Source organism: Melopsittacus undulatus, chromosome 6, assembly GCF_012275295.1.
Source record: "Melopsittacus undulatus isolate bMelUnd1 chromosome 6, bMelUnd1.mat.Z, whole genome shotgun sequence".
Classification (NCBI taxonomy): Eukaryota; Metazoa; Chordata; class Aves; order Psittaciformes; family Psittaculidae; genus Melopsittacus; species Melopsittacus undulatus.
Genome location: NC_047532.1, coordinates 76,023,911 through 76,041,020, shown reverse-complemented (window position 1 = coordinate 76,041,020; position 17,110 = coordinate 76,023,911). Strand labels below are relative to the sequence as shown.

The window sequence follows — 17,110 nt, the reverse complement described above, 5'->3', positions numbered from 1 at the left end:
CCCAACCATCTCCTTTTCCACTGGCAAACACTTTGGATAGCAGCTTCTATGCTCTGCCCACTCCGTATGTGCGGAGGCAGTAGCCCTGTATCCAAAGATGCCATTTAAATACACTTTTACACAGCTAAGAAAGGAAAGGCGCTGCAGCAGCTTAGGTCAGAAGCCAGAACTCCATTGTAAAGACAAGGCAGTACCCCAAGTGCTTACTTGCTTAAGGCAACTTCTCTACAAGCCCTACCACTTCCCTCTTTCCAAGCTCCTGTTTTCTCCAGCTCCAAATGCACACTCCCAGCCGAAGGCACCCACTTCAGCCACCCCTGCATGGAAATGTGTCATAGGGAGCCTCATGCCCCAGAGCCAGGCGGGGCAGGGAACACAGTAGCCCAGCACACACACAAGAGTTTAGGTGGGATTTCCAGGACCAAGGGAGGTAATTCAGTGTTAAAGACCGAATTAGGGCATGGATTTTATAACCATCTTTGCCAGCACACTGCATGACCTTGGGTAAGTCCCTCCATCCATCGTTAAAGGCTCTCCCAGAGGAGTGCCACAAGACTTTAATTAGCAGCCCTACCAGTCCTCAAGATAGCTTTGTCCCTCTTCCCAAAGAACCAAGTGCAGATGAATTGGAACAACCTGATTTTCACATTCTGCAAGCAACTGGGATCCAGGCTGCTCTCAGATCAGTCCCTTCAACATCACCAGCACAGCTAAATGTGCCAGCTGGGCATGAAGGGCTTTAATGTGCTGCACAGACTGGAAACCAGCTATTTTTCTGTGGGATGTCACTGCTGAGCAGCTGCATTGTAACCATCTGCAATCAGCAAAATGCCCTTTTTTAAGTGGTTTTATCACTTTTCAGTCTTAGGGAGAGGGCTCGTTTGTGTTTGTGTCCTGCTCATGAAAGCACCCTTGACTCCTGAGGCACCCACTGCCAAGGGATGAGCTACTACAGCAGCCAACACTCAGAACACCTTCAGCCATCTATACTCAAACCCAATCACACTGCCAGGTTTCTAAGCTTTAGAAGTTGCCCCCGGACAGCAGCTGCTCACAGCACCACCACCTCAAGAGATGGAATGTGCCTGTCCACACAGGCAGCAAAAATCCAGCTCCAGCTAGCAGGAAGCAGCCTATTGTCACAAATCCAAGACCTTGGATGGCTCCAGAGCCCAGCATCCTTCTCTGCAAGGACTATGCAAGCTGAGGTCACAGCCGCATGATGAAGCAAGAGGGGAAACCCACCGACTCCATCATTCACAAGAGGCTGAACCTCTCTTTGATATATTCTGTATTTAATACTTACAAACATAACCTTAAAATATGCACACACTTTGGGAGAAAATTACAAGAAACGATCTCACTGTGCAAACAGAGCCTTGCCCTTGTAATGCCTTATAAGCCTCCTGTTCTCTGTGAGCCTTTCAGTATTTCAAATGGGCACCCACTGCGAGCATGCTTCACAAATAGCTCCATCCCTCCTCCCAGCTGCTCAGCAGTGACGATGGGAGCATTGGGATACAGCAAATAGCCAGAGGTGCCCAATATTTTAAGGGATGTTACGCAAGACTGCATTAGCAGAGTGACAGTGACTGGGACGACGGCAAGCATATATAAATGCCAAGGATCCGGCTACTTCGCCTGCTGCTGGAGCTGATCCAGGGCTAGGAAGCAGCCATGAAATTCCATCTGCAGATGTGAAGATGAAGCTTCCTCAAGCTCCCAAAACCACACATAAATCTTCAGCACAGGCATGATCGGAGGTTTCCACTCCACTGCCTTGCCCAGGCCAAACTGTTCTTCTGGGCTTCCCCATGAATCCAGAGCTTCAGCCCAAGCTCAGAATCTTAATGCATTTGCAGCTTCTTCAATCGCTTCCCAGCTCATGTTAAGGAAGAAGTGATGTTGTTTTCTTTACATGGCACCAGCAGTCACCATTCCTGGCACACCCATGTGGCTGCCAACGCAGGCAAGGCACATGCACCTATGTTCTTCCACTGGGGTGAGCTCAGCACAAAGCTGCACCAAGTTTAACTCCTTCCTTGGCACATTCTCCTTCTGAACTCTGAGTGACCAGATTTGCTCTACCAGCCCTGAGGAGCATCTCACACAGTTCTAATGCAAAGGCTCTGAAGCGGATCAGGTGAAGCTGAACCAGCTTTCAGCACATGCAAGTGGTGGCTGCCTGTCCCACTAGCAGTACCCACAGCCCCTACGTGTGCTCCCTGCTTGGTGGACAACAGGGTTCTCACCACCAAGAGACAGTCACAAACACCACTGCTAAAGCCAAGGCAAGGGTCTCCTTCCAAGGATCAAACAATACACCAGGTTGCAGCTGAACTGGAATGGAGAATGTCAGGCAAGCCCAACCTGTTCAGTTTAGTCTTCCCTCCCCAAAATGATCACAAGATTCAGATTTACAAGCAGAACTTAAGAACTGCTCCAGGCCACAAGACTTTTGCTAAATCCCAAGGCATTATTCTTCTCCAATTTCTTCCTTTTCCACTTAAGACAGACTTCAGCTTGTTTTTGCAGACCTGAAAGCACCAGCTCCTTTTAAATCCAGTGACTAACATCCTTCCTTCAGATCTCTGCCAAACCCCCTTTCTGCCAGACCTGAAGTGTCTTTGGCCTTGTTTCCAGGTTAACTCGGCTGCATATTCTTCAAGTCAAGCGCTTGAGTCCATTTGCTGAAGGTGTGATGTTGCCATGTTGCTGGTGTGAAGCAGTTTAGCTTATTCCATTGTTGGTTTGTTAGCCAAGTAATTTCTACTCTTATTTTTCCAGCAGAAGTTTCTTAGTGGATATTATGCAACAGAAAACTCCAGTGCCTGCATTGCTGCTATTTCAGGCAGCCAGGTTAGAGGCAGAACCTGCAGAAAACTTCTAGGGGGATGAAAAAAAGGCATAAAAATAGGTTGATTTATTGGGTTTTGTGGGCTTCCTGTAAAGGAAGATACACAATTGCTTGACCACTGCCAAGCCAAGCACAGCACAGTAACAATCTGGGTGGCTTTCAATCTGAAGGATGCTCATCACTTTGTGATGCTGGATAAACCAGGGCAAGAATACCCTTATCCCATTTGTAAATGCACTGTGCAGACAAACGGGGAACAGCAGCACCTAACAGGTATTTGCCATCAGTGACCAGGCCTGGAGCTGCAGGACCCTCGGCTCACTTGAAGAGGAAAACTCCTTCATGCTTACAAGGGAAAAAATACTGATGAGCAGTGATGATACCTACTTAAGTGAGGGTCAGGAAATGGATACACACAGGTATCCAGACTCCAAAGTCCCACACAATCCTTCTGCCCATGGCAGGAATAAGCACTTCGTTAGTTCAGATTGTTAAACAATGCTCCTTACAGGAAACAGCCAACATTCCAGTTTAACTGTGCCAAGTTATTTCAACCTTAGATAAAGGCTCAAAAATCTAAGCTTAAGCAAAGCACATGCAGCTTTCCCAATTCCATCCACACATCCATATGTGTCCGGGGAGCTGTGCTGTCTCCAGGGCCCTTGCTGAGGAGCACTCCTGTTGTGCAGAGGTTCATCTGTCACACAGACTGGATATGTGCTCAGTAACGCAGCCACTGCCTCTTGGGTTCATGGTCTCCATGCAGGAAAGGCAAGTCCTGACACCAGTATAACCTCTCCTGGCTGTGCCAGTTGCATGCTGGAGTGAAGGGTGTCATTCAAGGCTTGTGCTGTGTTTGTTCAATGCATGCTCCACCAGATCCAACACAGCAATCTGTCTTGCCATGAGTTGTCTCCATTAAGATTCTCCTTAACATGGTTGTGGGGCATTTCCTGCTTCTTCAGCAATGTTCCTTTTGTGTTCTATGTGGGACACAGGGCTGTGTGCGCTCAGATGAATTACCACTGCTCCTTTATCTTCACCTCTTCTTATGAAGACTCACATCCAGTTCACTACAAGCTTTCTTCCCTTCTAATATTCTGATGCTAATTCAATTCGTTCAGCTCAAATAATGGTGAGGTAAGGGAAAACTCTCACTGCTTGTACTTGCATGAACTGGTTTCTGAGATAGAAGATTCCAGACAATGAAAGGCACCAGTTTCCTGTAGCTAATTTGTCAGCCAACTGCATCACGTCAAAAGAGCAGGTTTACATCTTAAGCAGGTCAGTAGTTAAAACCTCAGCCCCTCCTCAGACACACCATCAGCAAGTGTCTGGAATCAGGAAAGAAAATTAAACAGCCATTAACTCTATGGAAGAAAGCTGTCTCCTCTTACCAGTACCACTGCAAAAATAGCCTGTTACATGCAACTCGATGCATGCAACCAGCCTTTTTGAAGCGAGGTATGCACAGTGTATCTGACCCTCTGTAAATAAACTCCCTTGTCAGAATCCAACGTTAGGCATGGGAGGCCTATCATGCTGACGTACAGCTTCCACATTAAGTTTTGAAGGAATGAATCTCCCTTTTTATCATTCCAAGGTATTTCTGTGTCGATTTTTCTTTAAGTATTCAAGTCTACAGATGAGCAAGTTGTTTTTTTTAAGAGAAGAATGAAGGCAGGTTTACAGTAATCCCTTTCCTTAGGTCAGTTCATCCACATAAGACTGCCACAGAGATTTGCTGTTGCTGGGTTTCATTTCCTTCTTGAATTTCACTGCTATAATCCCAATGCTTGAACTGTATCTTCCAGAGAAACAAGGCCACTGCTTGAGAGCGGATGGAAAAGCTGTCTCACAGGCTGGCTAGTCCTAAAAATACCTGTAGGAACAGAGTAGTACAGGCTCACCAGCTAAACTCTGTTTCCCTGCCTCTTGTCTGCTGGCTAGGCAACCAGAACCCCCAGGATACTTGCAGTAGGAGATGAAGAGCTAGTAAACATAAGCACAATTTCAACCTGTCTTTAAAAGAAAGCTGTTAGAGGATGTTAGGAGTGAACACCTGAAAACACGCAGAAGAGCCGCTTACTATCGCATGGTACTGCTTTAAAGGAAACAAAAAATCATTACATGGAGCTGCTCCAGTCTTCTTTATGTGTTGTGATAATAAAGTTACCTTTGGATAAAACAGTTAGAGGAATGGAGGAGAGGATACCAGCTCAGGTAACCAAAGGTTTGCTAAACTGGAACCTTTAACACTGAGTGAACACCTGCAGCCCAGGCAGGCTGAGCTGAGCAATGGAGCAGGTACTCCAGGGTGCATCCTGCATCTCCCACCACAAGCTGTGTTTGAGGGCGTGCAAGACCAGGTGGAGCTGCAGTGTAACTGCTCACTGGTGGTACAAAACCACTCGCAGTCTGTTGTTAACAGACAAGTGGAGGAACTCGGTGCTGCCCGCTACAGACTCCTCAGATGAGCGCTTCTTAAAAATTAATAAAATGGTTTATTTTATATATACATATGTTCCAAAAAAATTTATACAGTTAAAATAGCAAATTAGTGATCTGGTAACAATACTGTTCAAAATAATCTCTTTTGTATGAACATTAAAATACACGGTTTGTTAAAAGCGTTTCCTTTTAGTGCTTCCAAAGCACAGCGTGTGCCAAGGCCACCTGAAGAGTCTCCGTCCTCCTCACAGGATGAAAGAGAACTGAAGTCGGGGACCTGGGAAGCCTCAGGTGCACTTTGTCTGCAGACAAAACAGAAGAGAGTCTGAGGTAGATTGTTTAGTGACCAGCAGGTGGTAACAGTCACAGGGCTGTCTTTAGCTTTCATTAACACAATAGCAGTTTCTTTACTCTCAATCTACACTGAATCTCAAGTTTAAAGGCATGGCTAGCAGTTCTTGGGAACAAGACCCTTGTCTCTGTGGTGGCAACATGCAATTTTACCAGTGCAGGTGTTTCTGGGAGGGTTTTTTTTTGGGAACACGGGCTCTCTCCACGATGCAGACAGTGTGTACATTTGATAGTGCCCCATTTTTAGTGCAACCTGCTGCCTATAGCACGTAAATGTCTAATGACAGCGTTCAAATGAGTAAATTCTCATCACCTGCAGGAGGGGCAGCAATGGGTATTTTCTTCAGCCTGTTGAGCAAATAGCACCCTCCACAGGAAAAAAGCCACACCTTTCATAGCAAATCCTTAAGGTTATAGCCCAGCTTCTGCCGATAGAGGTTCTTAAAGTTAAAGCTCCACTGCTTCTTCTCAGACTGTGACAGTAAAATCACTTGACTGCCAAGATGGTGAGGGCGGCAGCGACATCCTCTTCCACTCTTCTGTGGCACAGCAAACTCATTCCTGGTCCATATCCGTCCAGCTGGTACATTATTATCTACTGTTGACATGATTAACTCTGTTGGGTAGGCTGTTGAACTCTAGTTCCTCTAGTATTCTCTCTAAGTGTTGTATTAAGACCCGTTTTTTAAACCTGAAGAAGAAAGGGAGAACAATTTCAATTTGCATCTTCCAAGAATACAGTTGAACAACTCAAGACAGGACACGGGCTGATGGGTTTAAACTGAAACAGGGCAAGTTCAGGTCAGATATAAGGAAGAAGCTCTTCCCTGTGAGGGTGCTGAGGCGCTGGCACAGGGTGCCCAGAGAAGCTGTGGCTGCCCCATCCCTGGCAGTGTTCAAGGCCAGGTTGGACACAGGGGCTTGGAGCAAGCTGCTGCAGTGGAAGGTGTCCCTGCCTGTGGCAGGGGTTGGAGCTGGAGGAGCTTTGAGATCCCTTCCAACCCAAACCATTCTCTGGATCTAAGAGTATTCATCCACAACAACTCACATTACCAGAGGATCATCTTTTTCCAGTATGGAAGAGCTTGTTTTATTTATGCCATTAGAATGGCCAGAAAATGTAATTTAACGCAGCCACCTTTCCCCAGTGCACCCAAATTTGGGGCTGGTCTTCACTAACAATCTACCTATGGAGTTTACATCCAAACTTTAAGTAAAAAACATTTACTCTATAAAAATATAATAGTTGTTTGAGCACTAAAACAACTATAATAATTGAAATATGGCAAAAAGGAAAACAGAAATGACTAGCACTGGAAAAGTTTGATTTACTACTTATCTCAATCAACATAAGTCATTTATATCCGTACAAACCTTGCTGCTTCCTTGATAGCAAATTCAATGAAATACTTCTGAATTTCCATAGGTCCTTGCACCTCCTCAAGGAGAGAGAAAATTTTTTCATAGTCTAAAAAGAGAAAAAATATAAAAATTCAACCATTTATTAACAAAATAGACCAAAACCTTGAAAAATGCATTTTCAATAAAGCTTGACAGTCAAACAAAGAAACAAAGCCCAGCTTCAAGCAGCTGCATATGGCAATATGTGTAAGGCAAGAAAAAGCTCCCATGAGCTTTATGCACACAAAGCAGTTGTAATCAAAGTAATACTGAAATGTGGCACCAAAGAATTAGGTTCTCTTTAAGAGCAGCAGCTAGGAACATCAGTCCTTAGAAACTGCAGGCCAGGGAGAGCAGCCTCCTATCCCCATGGCTGCTTCTTCTGCCTCCTGCCTGAACTCTGCAGCAGGGAAGGTGACTCACAGTTGAACATAGTACTATTTTACTCTACAGCACCACTTCCTAGACAGGAATTCGGTACAGGATTAGATGAGCCCAACTTGCAAAAATAGGAAGCAAAGACATACCCAAATAAGTTTTCAACCATCTTAAAAATAAAATACAAATGCAGCATAAAAATGGCTTCATCTCTCAAGAGCTTCTGTCTGCCACAATGATTACAGACCTCAAAATACTAAGTTTTGGGCAAGCAATCCAAGATCAGAAAGCCAGAAGCATTAAGAACACTCCATTATACTAATTACTAGCACTTGACAATGCACTAGAGAAAGAGACAGTAGTTTAATTTGTAGAGATAATGCACTCAGACATAGAGTGTATATGGAACATCTGCCATTGGCAAATCCTACAGCATATACGTCAGCTGGAGTTTCAGGTTAGTGTTTTGATTTTGAGCCTGTACACAAGTACAGGCAAAGCATGTAACAAAAGATGAGGAGTAACGTTACTTTTCCTCACAACAGTTTAGATTTTGAGGGGTTATCAAATCTTACAGGAAAAAGGGAAAAAGTAGCCTTTAGTCTTCAGTTCTTAAGCATTTGCAACAGTCTCCATCTGTAATTACACTGTCTCCCAAAGTAAAACAGTTAATAGCAAAGTGATACTTTTAAGATTCCCTTTGGAACATATTCCAAGATGCACCTTTATAGCTACATGTCTTTGCCCTCCAAAGGAAGCTTTGAGGGGCACAGAGCAACACACAAAGTACACTACACAAGGAGCAGGGCAGGCTAAGGCAGAATCTATCTCCTGAGTTCATCAGGATCAAACCAAAACCTCTGCTTTCACAGGGTACCTTTTACACCAGTTAACCTATCTTCAAGGGCAAACAAGGTCACCTGGAATCCAACTTCCCAAGCCCTGCTGGCTGAACTACAACTCACTTGCCCAATGTTTACGAAATTGCTTCACTTTCTGCCCCTCCAATGCTCATACACAACAGCAAGAAATGACTCAACATCTAAAGCTGTACGTGGACTAAAAATAACTCCTTATTTCTAGGAATAGCACAGTATATATAATACATTAATAAAAACCATACACCCACACAGGAAATCCAACTTACTTCTTCCAGGTTTGCGAACCTCTCTCATCACTTTAATTTTGATATCAGCATTGTTTCCCTCCAGCATCATAGGGGTTATCTTAAATGAATTTGGCACAGACTCCGAAGTAGACTCCATGGCCCGTTTTTGGTCCTCTCCAGGCATGCTGCAATTTAGAGGCCCTCGAACAAGTGCATTGGGACCCGCTTTATGATCCAATCCATCTTCACTTAAACAATTGAATTCGACAGGTATAGAGTCCAAGTCATTAGGTAATACTTCATCCTCTCCCATAGCAGCTGGAACCGAAGGACCCATCTGCACAGGTAAGCCATCCATCTGCTTTTCCAGTGACTGACAGTTCTCTGCTTTCTTCTCTCCATTGCCATCTTGGACAACACTGTTATTGGTATCTACAAATTCAACACAGGTATTTCATTAGTGTGTAACTACAAGATCAAAAAAAAACCCCAAAAGGAAGCAGTTCTGGATCCTTTCATGTCTGAAGTAGCACACAGTGATGTGACAGTGCTGGACAACTCTCCAACCCTTGAGGTGACCAAAGGAATACTCCCCTTCAGACTGTTACCACCTCATCTCACTATCATGAAGTCACCATTTTTGCTTTTTTATTCCAGTCTTCATTAGCTATAGGCCAACAAAAGAAACTCAGTCATACTGCACACTAAAGCATAAGCTTTATAAAGCACTGAATCAGCTCAGAACACACACGAGAGCACTTTGTTTTTTTTCTAAATCATTTGTGACCACACAGGCTGCTGCACTACAACTCAATATACCTTTATTTGCTGGGACACCTTTGAGGTTCAGATAGGATGGGGATCCAGCAGCAGATGGTGGCCCTTTCCCACCAACATGGTTGGTGACGACAGGCGGTGACTGTGGCCGTCTCAGCAGTGGTGACATGCTTCGCCTTCTCTTCAGTGACGCTGGAGTGTTGAGCTCTCCAGGACGCTTGATTTTATTCTGAGGCCCAGCAACAAATTCATCTGCTTCATCTATCATCATACCCTGAAAAGGAAAAAATACCCCCACGTTTTAAGAGCAGTACATAAGAGAAATTACCCCATCAATGAAGTGATGAAACAAGCTCCTCTGTGTTCAAATTCAGGGGGTTTTACAAACACTTTATAGCTCTTGGAGCAGAGTTACCTAATGTACACTGTAACCAGAGACAGAGCAGTGCCACATCAGCACGATCCTTTACACATTTCCCCTGAACCACGTGAAAGGCAGCAATCCTTTCCTCAGATGACACAAGAGCTACACAGGTTAGCAACACACTGCAGTTGTGAGAGAGAAATTCTACTCCCAAAATGATTTCAAGCCACCTTAAATACAAAGGCATAATAGTGTGGCAGCTCCTACCTTCTTGTCCTGTTTAAATGGATTGCCAAATGTATGAAGTCTTTTTGGTTGGTCTGGGTCAATCTCCCGAAGGGGTGAAGGCATCATTTTCAGGTATTCCTGGTAATTCCCCATTTGAGCAACAGGAACACTGTGAAGGCAGTCTGCAACAGAACAAGAGAAATCTTACTTTAGAGTCTACCTTAAATTAAGGCAATACAAACTTCAAGCATTTCAATTGCAAGTGTTAGCATTTAAGAACTAGAAATGACTATTTCTTTTCACTATGGAGGAAGAGCTGGAGACTACAGCTGTAGAAATAAGGCTGGCAAGAGTTGAGCTTAAAGGACAGAAGAATGAAACAAAAGCAACTTCCATCTCTATGCTAACAGTTGCAGCTTTCGACCACTAGCACCTAACAAAGGTAAACCAAAAGAAGCTCCTCTCTGCTTTATGGCTATAAAACCCACACCTACTGAACCCCAGTGGGCAGGAAAGCTCTCCTACAGAACTTCCTTTTATCATTCAAAGCAAGATGACATCTTGCATGACCCAAAGCAAAAGTTTCCTTCTTTCCCCTTCACAGTCAAAAGGGCATGGACTGAGTCAGCAAATGATGCTCCCATATTTGAGGGCAGAAAATGCTATTTCAGGGAATAAAAGAACCAAAAAGCTGTACTCTCTCCACACTGCTAAACGACAACAGTGGCTCCTTACCTTCATCCTGCCCCAAGATAAGCCTGTGTGTTTTCAGAAGATTGGTTCTCATTCTAGTGAGCTGGTCCAGAAGACTGCGACGAGGAATATCATAAGCATTTCTGAATGCCTGAGGCTTCAAATCCTAGTTTTAACACAAAACAAGTAACTTTCAGTTAACCAGTCAGCTCACATGCACAGAGAAACTCCTCTATGAGCTGCAATAATGTTAACTGTTAATTATTCTGAAGTCACTTCAGAGCCTCACAAACAGGATAGAGCAGACTCAACAGCCGTCTTTGCAACAAGACCTTATTGTGCACTAGTGCTTTCAGTTCCATCAAGCCCAAGCACGTTAAGTCCTGATGAACACCACAAGCAGGGTTTGTCACTTAAAACTGTTATCTCTGTTGACTACTGTGGCATTTCCAAACAGTCCCAAAATCAAGCGCAAAATCTGCATTTACTCTTCTCACCATTTGTGCCTACGCTGCATTCTTCACGCCTCAGTGAAAGCACTCCCTTCCTTCCTCTGCACTAAGTCCATAAAAGTTACCCATTTAGAACAGATGAAGTTAACTGCTTAATCATGCAAGATCACTCTGTGTTTACCTTGTTTAACAGTCCTATGTGGAAGCCAGCGAATTCTTTAACATTCATTTCCGCCAGTCTCAGTGGAGATTCCCCAGTGATCCCTTGTAGCAGTTGCTTAAAATCCCTACTGTGTACCAAGGAGAGGCCACTGGAGTGGTTTTTCACTTTTATTCCAATTTCTTGTGGTACTTTCTTACCCACTGAACCTATTATCCGTTCCGACTCTATTTTTGTCTAAAATGGAATCACACCATGAGTTATCAGCAGGAATTGCACATTTCCAGTATAAAACATAGTACATTAACAGAATCAAACTATGAATTTAATTCCCAACTGCTCAACAAGCAGGAGAACTACCTACCCCGGGATATATTGGATTACATATATTAAATCTCAAGTAGAAAGAAATCCTAATGTGCTAACATATGGAAAAGCCATTTAGCCAGTGTATCTACATTAACATGCCAGTAGGAGATCTGTGAATATCCCTGATTTTGCTAAAAAGTCTCATTTTTTGTGTCCCTAAAGAATCATCTTTCAAGGGAAAGGGGAAAAATAAGGCAAAGGGAAGGTGGGATAGGTGGGATGCCTTAGGTTACTGTAAAGTTGCATCTAAAACAATAGTATTATTCAGATACAGTAACATAATTTCACGCTTTATTATTGAAACCACCTATACAAGCTAAGGTTTGCACTGCACGTTTGCAACAAGGGAGAGAAATCATTTTAATCAGTAAGCTTCCAAAAACATATTACTTCTCAAATTAGCACAGATTTCTTATTACAGCTACAGATAACTTTACTGTATTCAGCTTTAACTGTAGCAAAGGAAGATTTTCACCCACTTGCAATACCTCCACAAACACCCCAACCAACCAAAACCCCAAACCCCACACTGACTGCAACCCACTTCCCCCAGCTCTCATCCTCTGCAGGGTTTGCTTCATTATCAGTGGGAAACTGAGTGTCAGGACAGCAGGAGCACAGCACCATTCTGGAACTGCTTGTCCCTGTACAGGAGCTTATAATGCATCCAGCACATTGACACTGTTTCATGTGCTAAGAATGTCTGTGAAAACCACAGAAGCCACCTCAAGCCATTCCAACTCCATATTGCAGTTCAGTAAAGTGAATTTGGATATCATTAAGTTATATATCACAGAACTTTGATGCATTAAGTTATATATCACAGAACTCAGGCATTCAGAGGCTTTTGGAATGTATTTTGTGCATTCTTTAAGGAGGAGGATTTTTTTCCTTTGTAATTACAAAGGCTGCACTGCTTCCCCACTGACTTCTAGACGTTAAACTACTGTTGAAAGAACTATTTGCACTAAGGAGGCATGGCTTTCTGACAGTTACACCTGAAACGGTATTCTCAACAAGGAGAAAAAGATATGTATGACTATTTGAAGTCAAGTGTTTATGGCCAGGTTGGACACAGGGGCTTGGAGCAAGCTGCTGCAGTGGAAGGTGTCTCTCTGTCCATGGCAAGGGGTTGGAACTGGATGAGCTTTAAGGTCACTTCCAACCCACATCATTCTGTGACTCTATTTCCCACCAGGTCATGTTTAACACACAGAATACATCTGACCTGAAGGAAACAGGAAGCTCAGATATAAAGTTTGAACTATGATTTTGCTCCCTGTGGACAACAACATACACTTCTTTTGGAGCACACACGTTGCCAAGGCACATGTGGAAATAAACATGAGACAGAGCAAGCTTCTGACTTCAGCTGTGAAGGATGGCAAGAGGAGTCAGCAATCCAATTAGTGATCATCTTTGGACCTTAAAGATCTAGTAGATACTTAAAATACAGTTGAACAGGTCTCCTTTTGTGCTCCCCTCCACCACTTACAGAAGGCACAATCACTGGCTACAGAACCACTCTGGATTCACCCATATTTGCAGTGGAAATGCTCCCCAGTCTTCAATTATAATATTTGCTGTACACCCATATGAACTCCCACAGGGATTTAACTGCTTTATAATGAGATTACCACAAACTAAATAATCAACGCACTTCTAATTGCAAAGGTTTTATCAATACTACCTGTTGGCTGAGTTTTTTAAGGTAAGAGATAACACTGTAACTAAGTCCACAATCTAAATTATCTGATATCAGATTTGGAGCTCCCATCATCCTTAGGGCTTTCTTTAATGGCTATAAGGAAAACAAAATACACAATAGTAAGAGAAGAAGTATTTAAAAAGAAAATTGATAAGCTCAATTACAGGAAGCTAAGGCACACAGATCAGTGCTCTAGCTTTTCCACTTTTGGCCACTAAAATTCAAGTCTATTCAGATAACATGTGACATGAGTTTGGTAGTCTAACTAGCACGCAATGGACATTATGCCACATTACCAAGACACCACACAGAGTGGTGCCACTGGCAATTTCCACTCAAAGGCTCAGTACCAGAATAGCCGGGATGATGCAAGTCCATCTTGAGGTGCATTGTCCAAGCTACATGTAAAAGGTGCCTCCCGCCACCCTTTATTTAGCCCAGGCAGTTCTCTTGGTATCAGCTTCCCAAGTTCTAGCACTTCACCCACATTAATGATCAAATAAATCTGAATTTTCCTTATCAAGTTACAAAAATAATGCCAAATTTGGCTTCTCTGAACCATCGAGTACTTTAGATCAAAGCTTATTTAATATTTAATGTACAGAAAATACATCTATTATCTGAATACAGTTACTATTATTCAATATTACTACAAATGTATTTAGTACTACATGTTTGAACTGATCCACACACCTCTACAAAGCAAAATGTCTACTACCTAAAATGTCATCATAATTACATCAAGTTTACTAGGAAGAGGTCTGATGCACAGGACTCTGGTGACACCAGCCATTGTACCCAGGAGGAGGAAATGAGTAAAGGAACATACCAGTAAGTAGTAAGGAGGCATTGTTTTTAAGTAGTTGTCAAAAGCCTGTCGCCACTTCAGATTTGGCTTAAGTTTGTGAACCTTAAACAAGTCATCTGCAACAAGGAAAACAACAGAAAAATGTTTCATTCATACTGTCCAGACCATTCGTGTTATCCAAAATTCAGTGTGGCAAGTTCCAACCCCCCTTTTTCTCCTCCCTCCACCCATCTTCCCAATGGGGCTTCCCCACAAAAACTGTTCTTAACCTCAGGTTTGAAGGATTGTGGATCCCCATTCCTAGCTGCAATGGACAATCCAGGACAAGTCCTCATTACAGGCAAACTTACAAGGTACACCGGACTCAAACCACACAACTCCTAGCAGCATGGAAGGTGCAAGAGATCACCTCCCTCGCCTCTTTCCTGCATCGTCAGGGACTCCCTGTATCTGATTTAATCAAACAACATTCATTTGGTTCAATTTCAATTTTCAGCCCAGCTTTGCTTTGTTCCACCTGTACGAGGAATTCTGGTCTCTAGGAAAAGCATTTTGGAGTATGAAAGGGAAAGAAAAATGAATAAATCAGAGCAGGGAATCCCTATGGTCAGCTTTGCAGCCACACTGCCTGCCTCCTGCCACAGCAGCAAGCTCTCCCTCTGATACAGAGACAGTCATCAGCTACAAAAACTGCTGCCCTTTAAGAGATGGGCAACCAAGCACATTATTTCCTTTGGATACTGGTTCAGAAATACCTTGCTCACACTAGAGGTGTGCACATTGCTGTTAGGAATCACCAAGTTGAAGCATTTGCTGTACATGCTAGAAACTGTAACAGTGATCTCTAAAACACCACCACAGTATCCTGCAATTTATTATTTGAAATTATGGATAGTCAATGGAAATCAAGTTTCTCCTTAAGCAGGGCAAAGTGAGGCAAAGGGAAAGATATACAGCACTGGAGAAAGGGATGTCCAGAAACTAACTGGGGAGAGCTGCAGGAGACAGATGCACAGAAGAGGGTGTGCGAAAGACAGATGCAGCAAGGAAATTGGTTTCTTCAGATTGAGCTTTCCTGAAGATAGATTTGGAGAAGGAAATTTGACTTGCATAGTATCCTGCACAAACCAAACAGATGTTAAGAGACCATTTCCCCAGTTCTCATAGTCAAAGCACACTTGATTTCAGGTATTTTCCAAACTAAATGAGCTCTGCATCACATATAAAAAACACACTACAGATGCTACTTGTTCTTTTCCTTGTCCTGAAGGAAGTGGGGTGGAATTTGAGAGGACAAGTTAGAACTTCATTTAAAATCTCAGTACACCACATGCTTAGCACTATTATCGAAAAGAACTTGGGATATCATGACATATGGCAAATATAAAATAGCATCCATTCTTATCTTACAGGCCTATTAGCTTTTTGCAGCAAAATGGAAGTTAAACTATATTCCTGCTCCCAAAATCCAAAATGAAAGGAAAAAATGCAATGTAAAATGTTCAGTATTATAGTATGGATTTATGAGCTATGAGTTGCTTATGAGTACAGCTCTAACCTTAAACCCCTTATCAGTACTTTATTACTGCCTCACTGCACTGTGAAGGTTGTAGCAGTACATAACCCCTGCAGCTCAACTGCAACAGCCACTCTGACCTTCCTAATGCTCAGCTGGCTGTGACTCCTAATCCACAGCACAGCTGCACTCTGAGATGTCAGCCACAAAAGCACATCCCTGATCTCTGCTGTTCAAGTGAGAAGTGCTCAAATCTAAGCAAAGATTTATCTACTTAAAGTAAGAGCCTCCCCATAGCACACACTCACTGCAGGCACTCCTACCCTCTACAAGGGAGACAGCCATGGTGGTAAACACAGCCCAGGGTTTCAAAGAGAACATCACCATCAACACCTTACCTGCCTCTACTGTGAGAGTTTGAGACAAAGCAGATTGCAACACAGGCACTGGAAATGTGCTTTCCCCACTGTGCCCTGGGCTGCACATAACCATTTATATCAATAAGCAAATAGTAACACGCTTAAACTATGTCTTCAATAGATTAAAAACCAAACTTCTGCAGGTAACATCCGAAAGTATTGAAAAAAATATCCTTACAGGAATAAGTTTTAATCCAACCTATTAATTTTCAGATGCGGCTCTTTATGTAGTCCACTGACTGCAGAGTTCCTTTCGCTTCTAAACTCAGAAAGCACTGAGTAATTAAGAACATGGTATCAAAAACCACTGGGGAAGGGCCACAAGCTGCAACAACTCAAGAGATCAGATAAACCCACAGACAGACCAATGAATTTCAGACTGTGTTGCAAAGTCTTTATCTGCTTCAGATGAATGTACAGAACAAGCAAACTGTGACAAACAGGATACCAATGCACATGCTGAATCCCAGTGCTACTTAAGGGGACTTGATGCACTTTCAATCTCAGTGAACAGTTAGAAAGGTAATTTAGAAAGAGCTCAGTAGTTCAGCTGGAGCCTAATTACAAGAACAGTTCATGTGACAAGTGCCTGGTTGTGAGTGACAGCTTGTACCATATAACCCAATGTAAAACTTACACTGGTTTTTAAATCACTACTCATTAAATTCCACCTGAGCAAGCACACCACCATTCCCTGCTGACTCCTGTAATTCCCTGAGCCTTCTAATGCTTCTGCACTTTAATGCTCCTTTGTTTTAAGCAGTAGAGAGCCATGATTTTACATTCACAGAAAGCAGTATCCTTCCCTGCAAGCCATCTAGCTAGAAATAACGTACAATGGTAGCCACCATTAAAAGAAGGTATTTTGGCACTCTTTTCCACTGATACAAAGCTTTTGGCTCTCCCTCCCACAGCACTGCTGTGGTCACATTTGTGGGAAAGCCAGCCCTTGGTTTCCAAAAGATTAAACCATAACTTGCAGGATGCCTCAGGGAGTAACTGTCTATGTTGCAGTCCTTCATGGGCGGACATTTTGGTGATGCTCTTCCTTCTGCATGTTTAGACCCACA

The 17,110-nt window shown here is 43.1% G+C and overlaps 1 protein-coding gene across 7 annotated transcripts in view; it reads right to left on the bottom strand.

Moving 5' to 3' along the window:
- Positions 1 to 5,338: 5,338 nt before the first annotated feature.
- LOC101881476 (integrator complex subunit 6-like) overlaps positions 5,339 to 17,110 on the bottom strand; it is a 40,392-nt gene continuing 28,620 nt past the window's right edge. For 2 of the 7 annotated variants that reach the window (XM_034063663.1, XM_034063664.1), the window contains exon 11: positions 14,127 to 14,221. Coding sequence is in view for 3 of the 7 variants with exons in the window: in XM_034063660.1 (XP_033919551.1) it covers positions 6,251 to 6,350; positions 7,034 to 7,127; positions 8,586 to 8,978; positions 9,366 to 9,597; positions 9,955 to 10,097; positions 10,651 to 10,774; positions 11,242 to 11,457; positions 13,280 to 13,390; positions 14,127 to 14,221 (1,508 nt within the window). In the remaining 4 variants the exon portion in view is untranslated. Of the gene's footprint in view, positions 6,351 to 7,033; positions 7,128 to 8,585; positions 8,979 to 9,365; positions 9,598 to 9,954; positions 10,098 to 10,650; positions 10,775 to 11,241; positions 11,458 to 13,279; positions 13,391 to 14,126; positions 14,222 to 17,110 lie in introns of those variants that run through there. The other 5 variants (XR_004549672.1, XR_004549671.1, XM_034063660.1 and 2 more) reach the window with 5 other exon arrangements.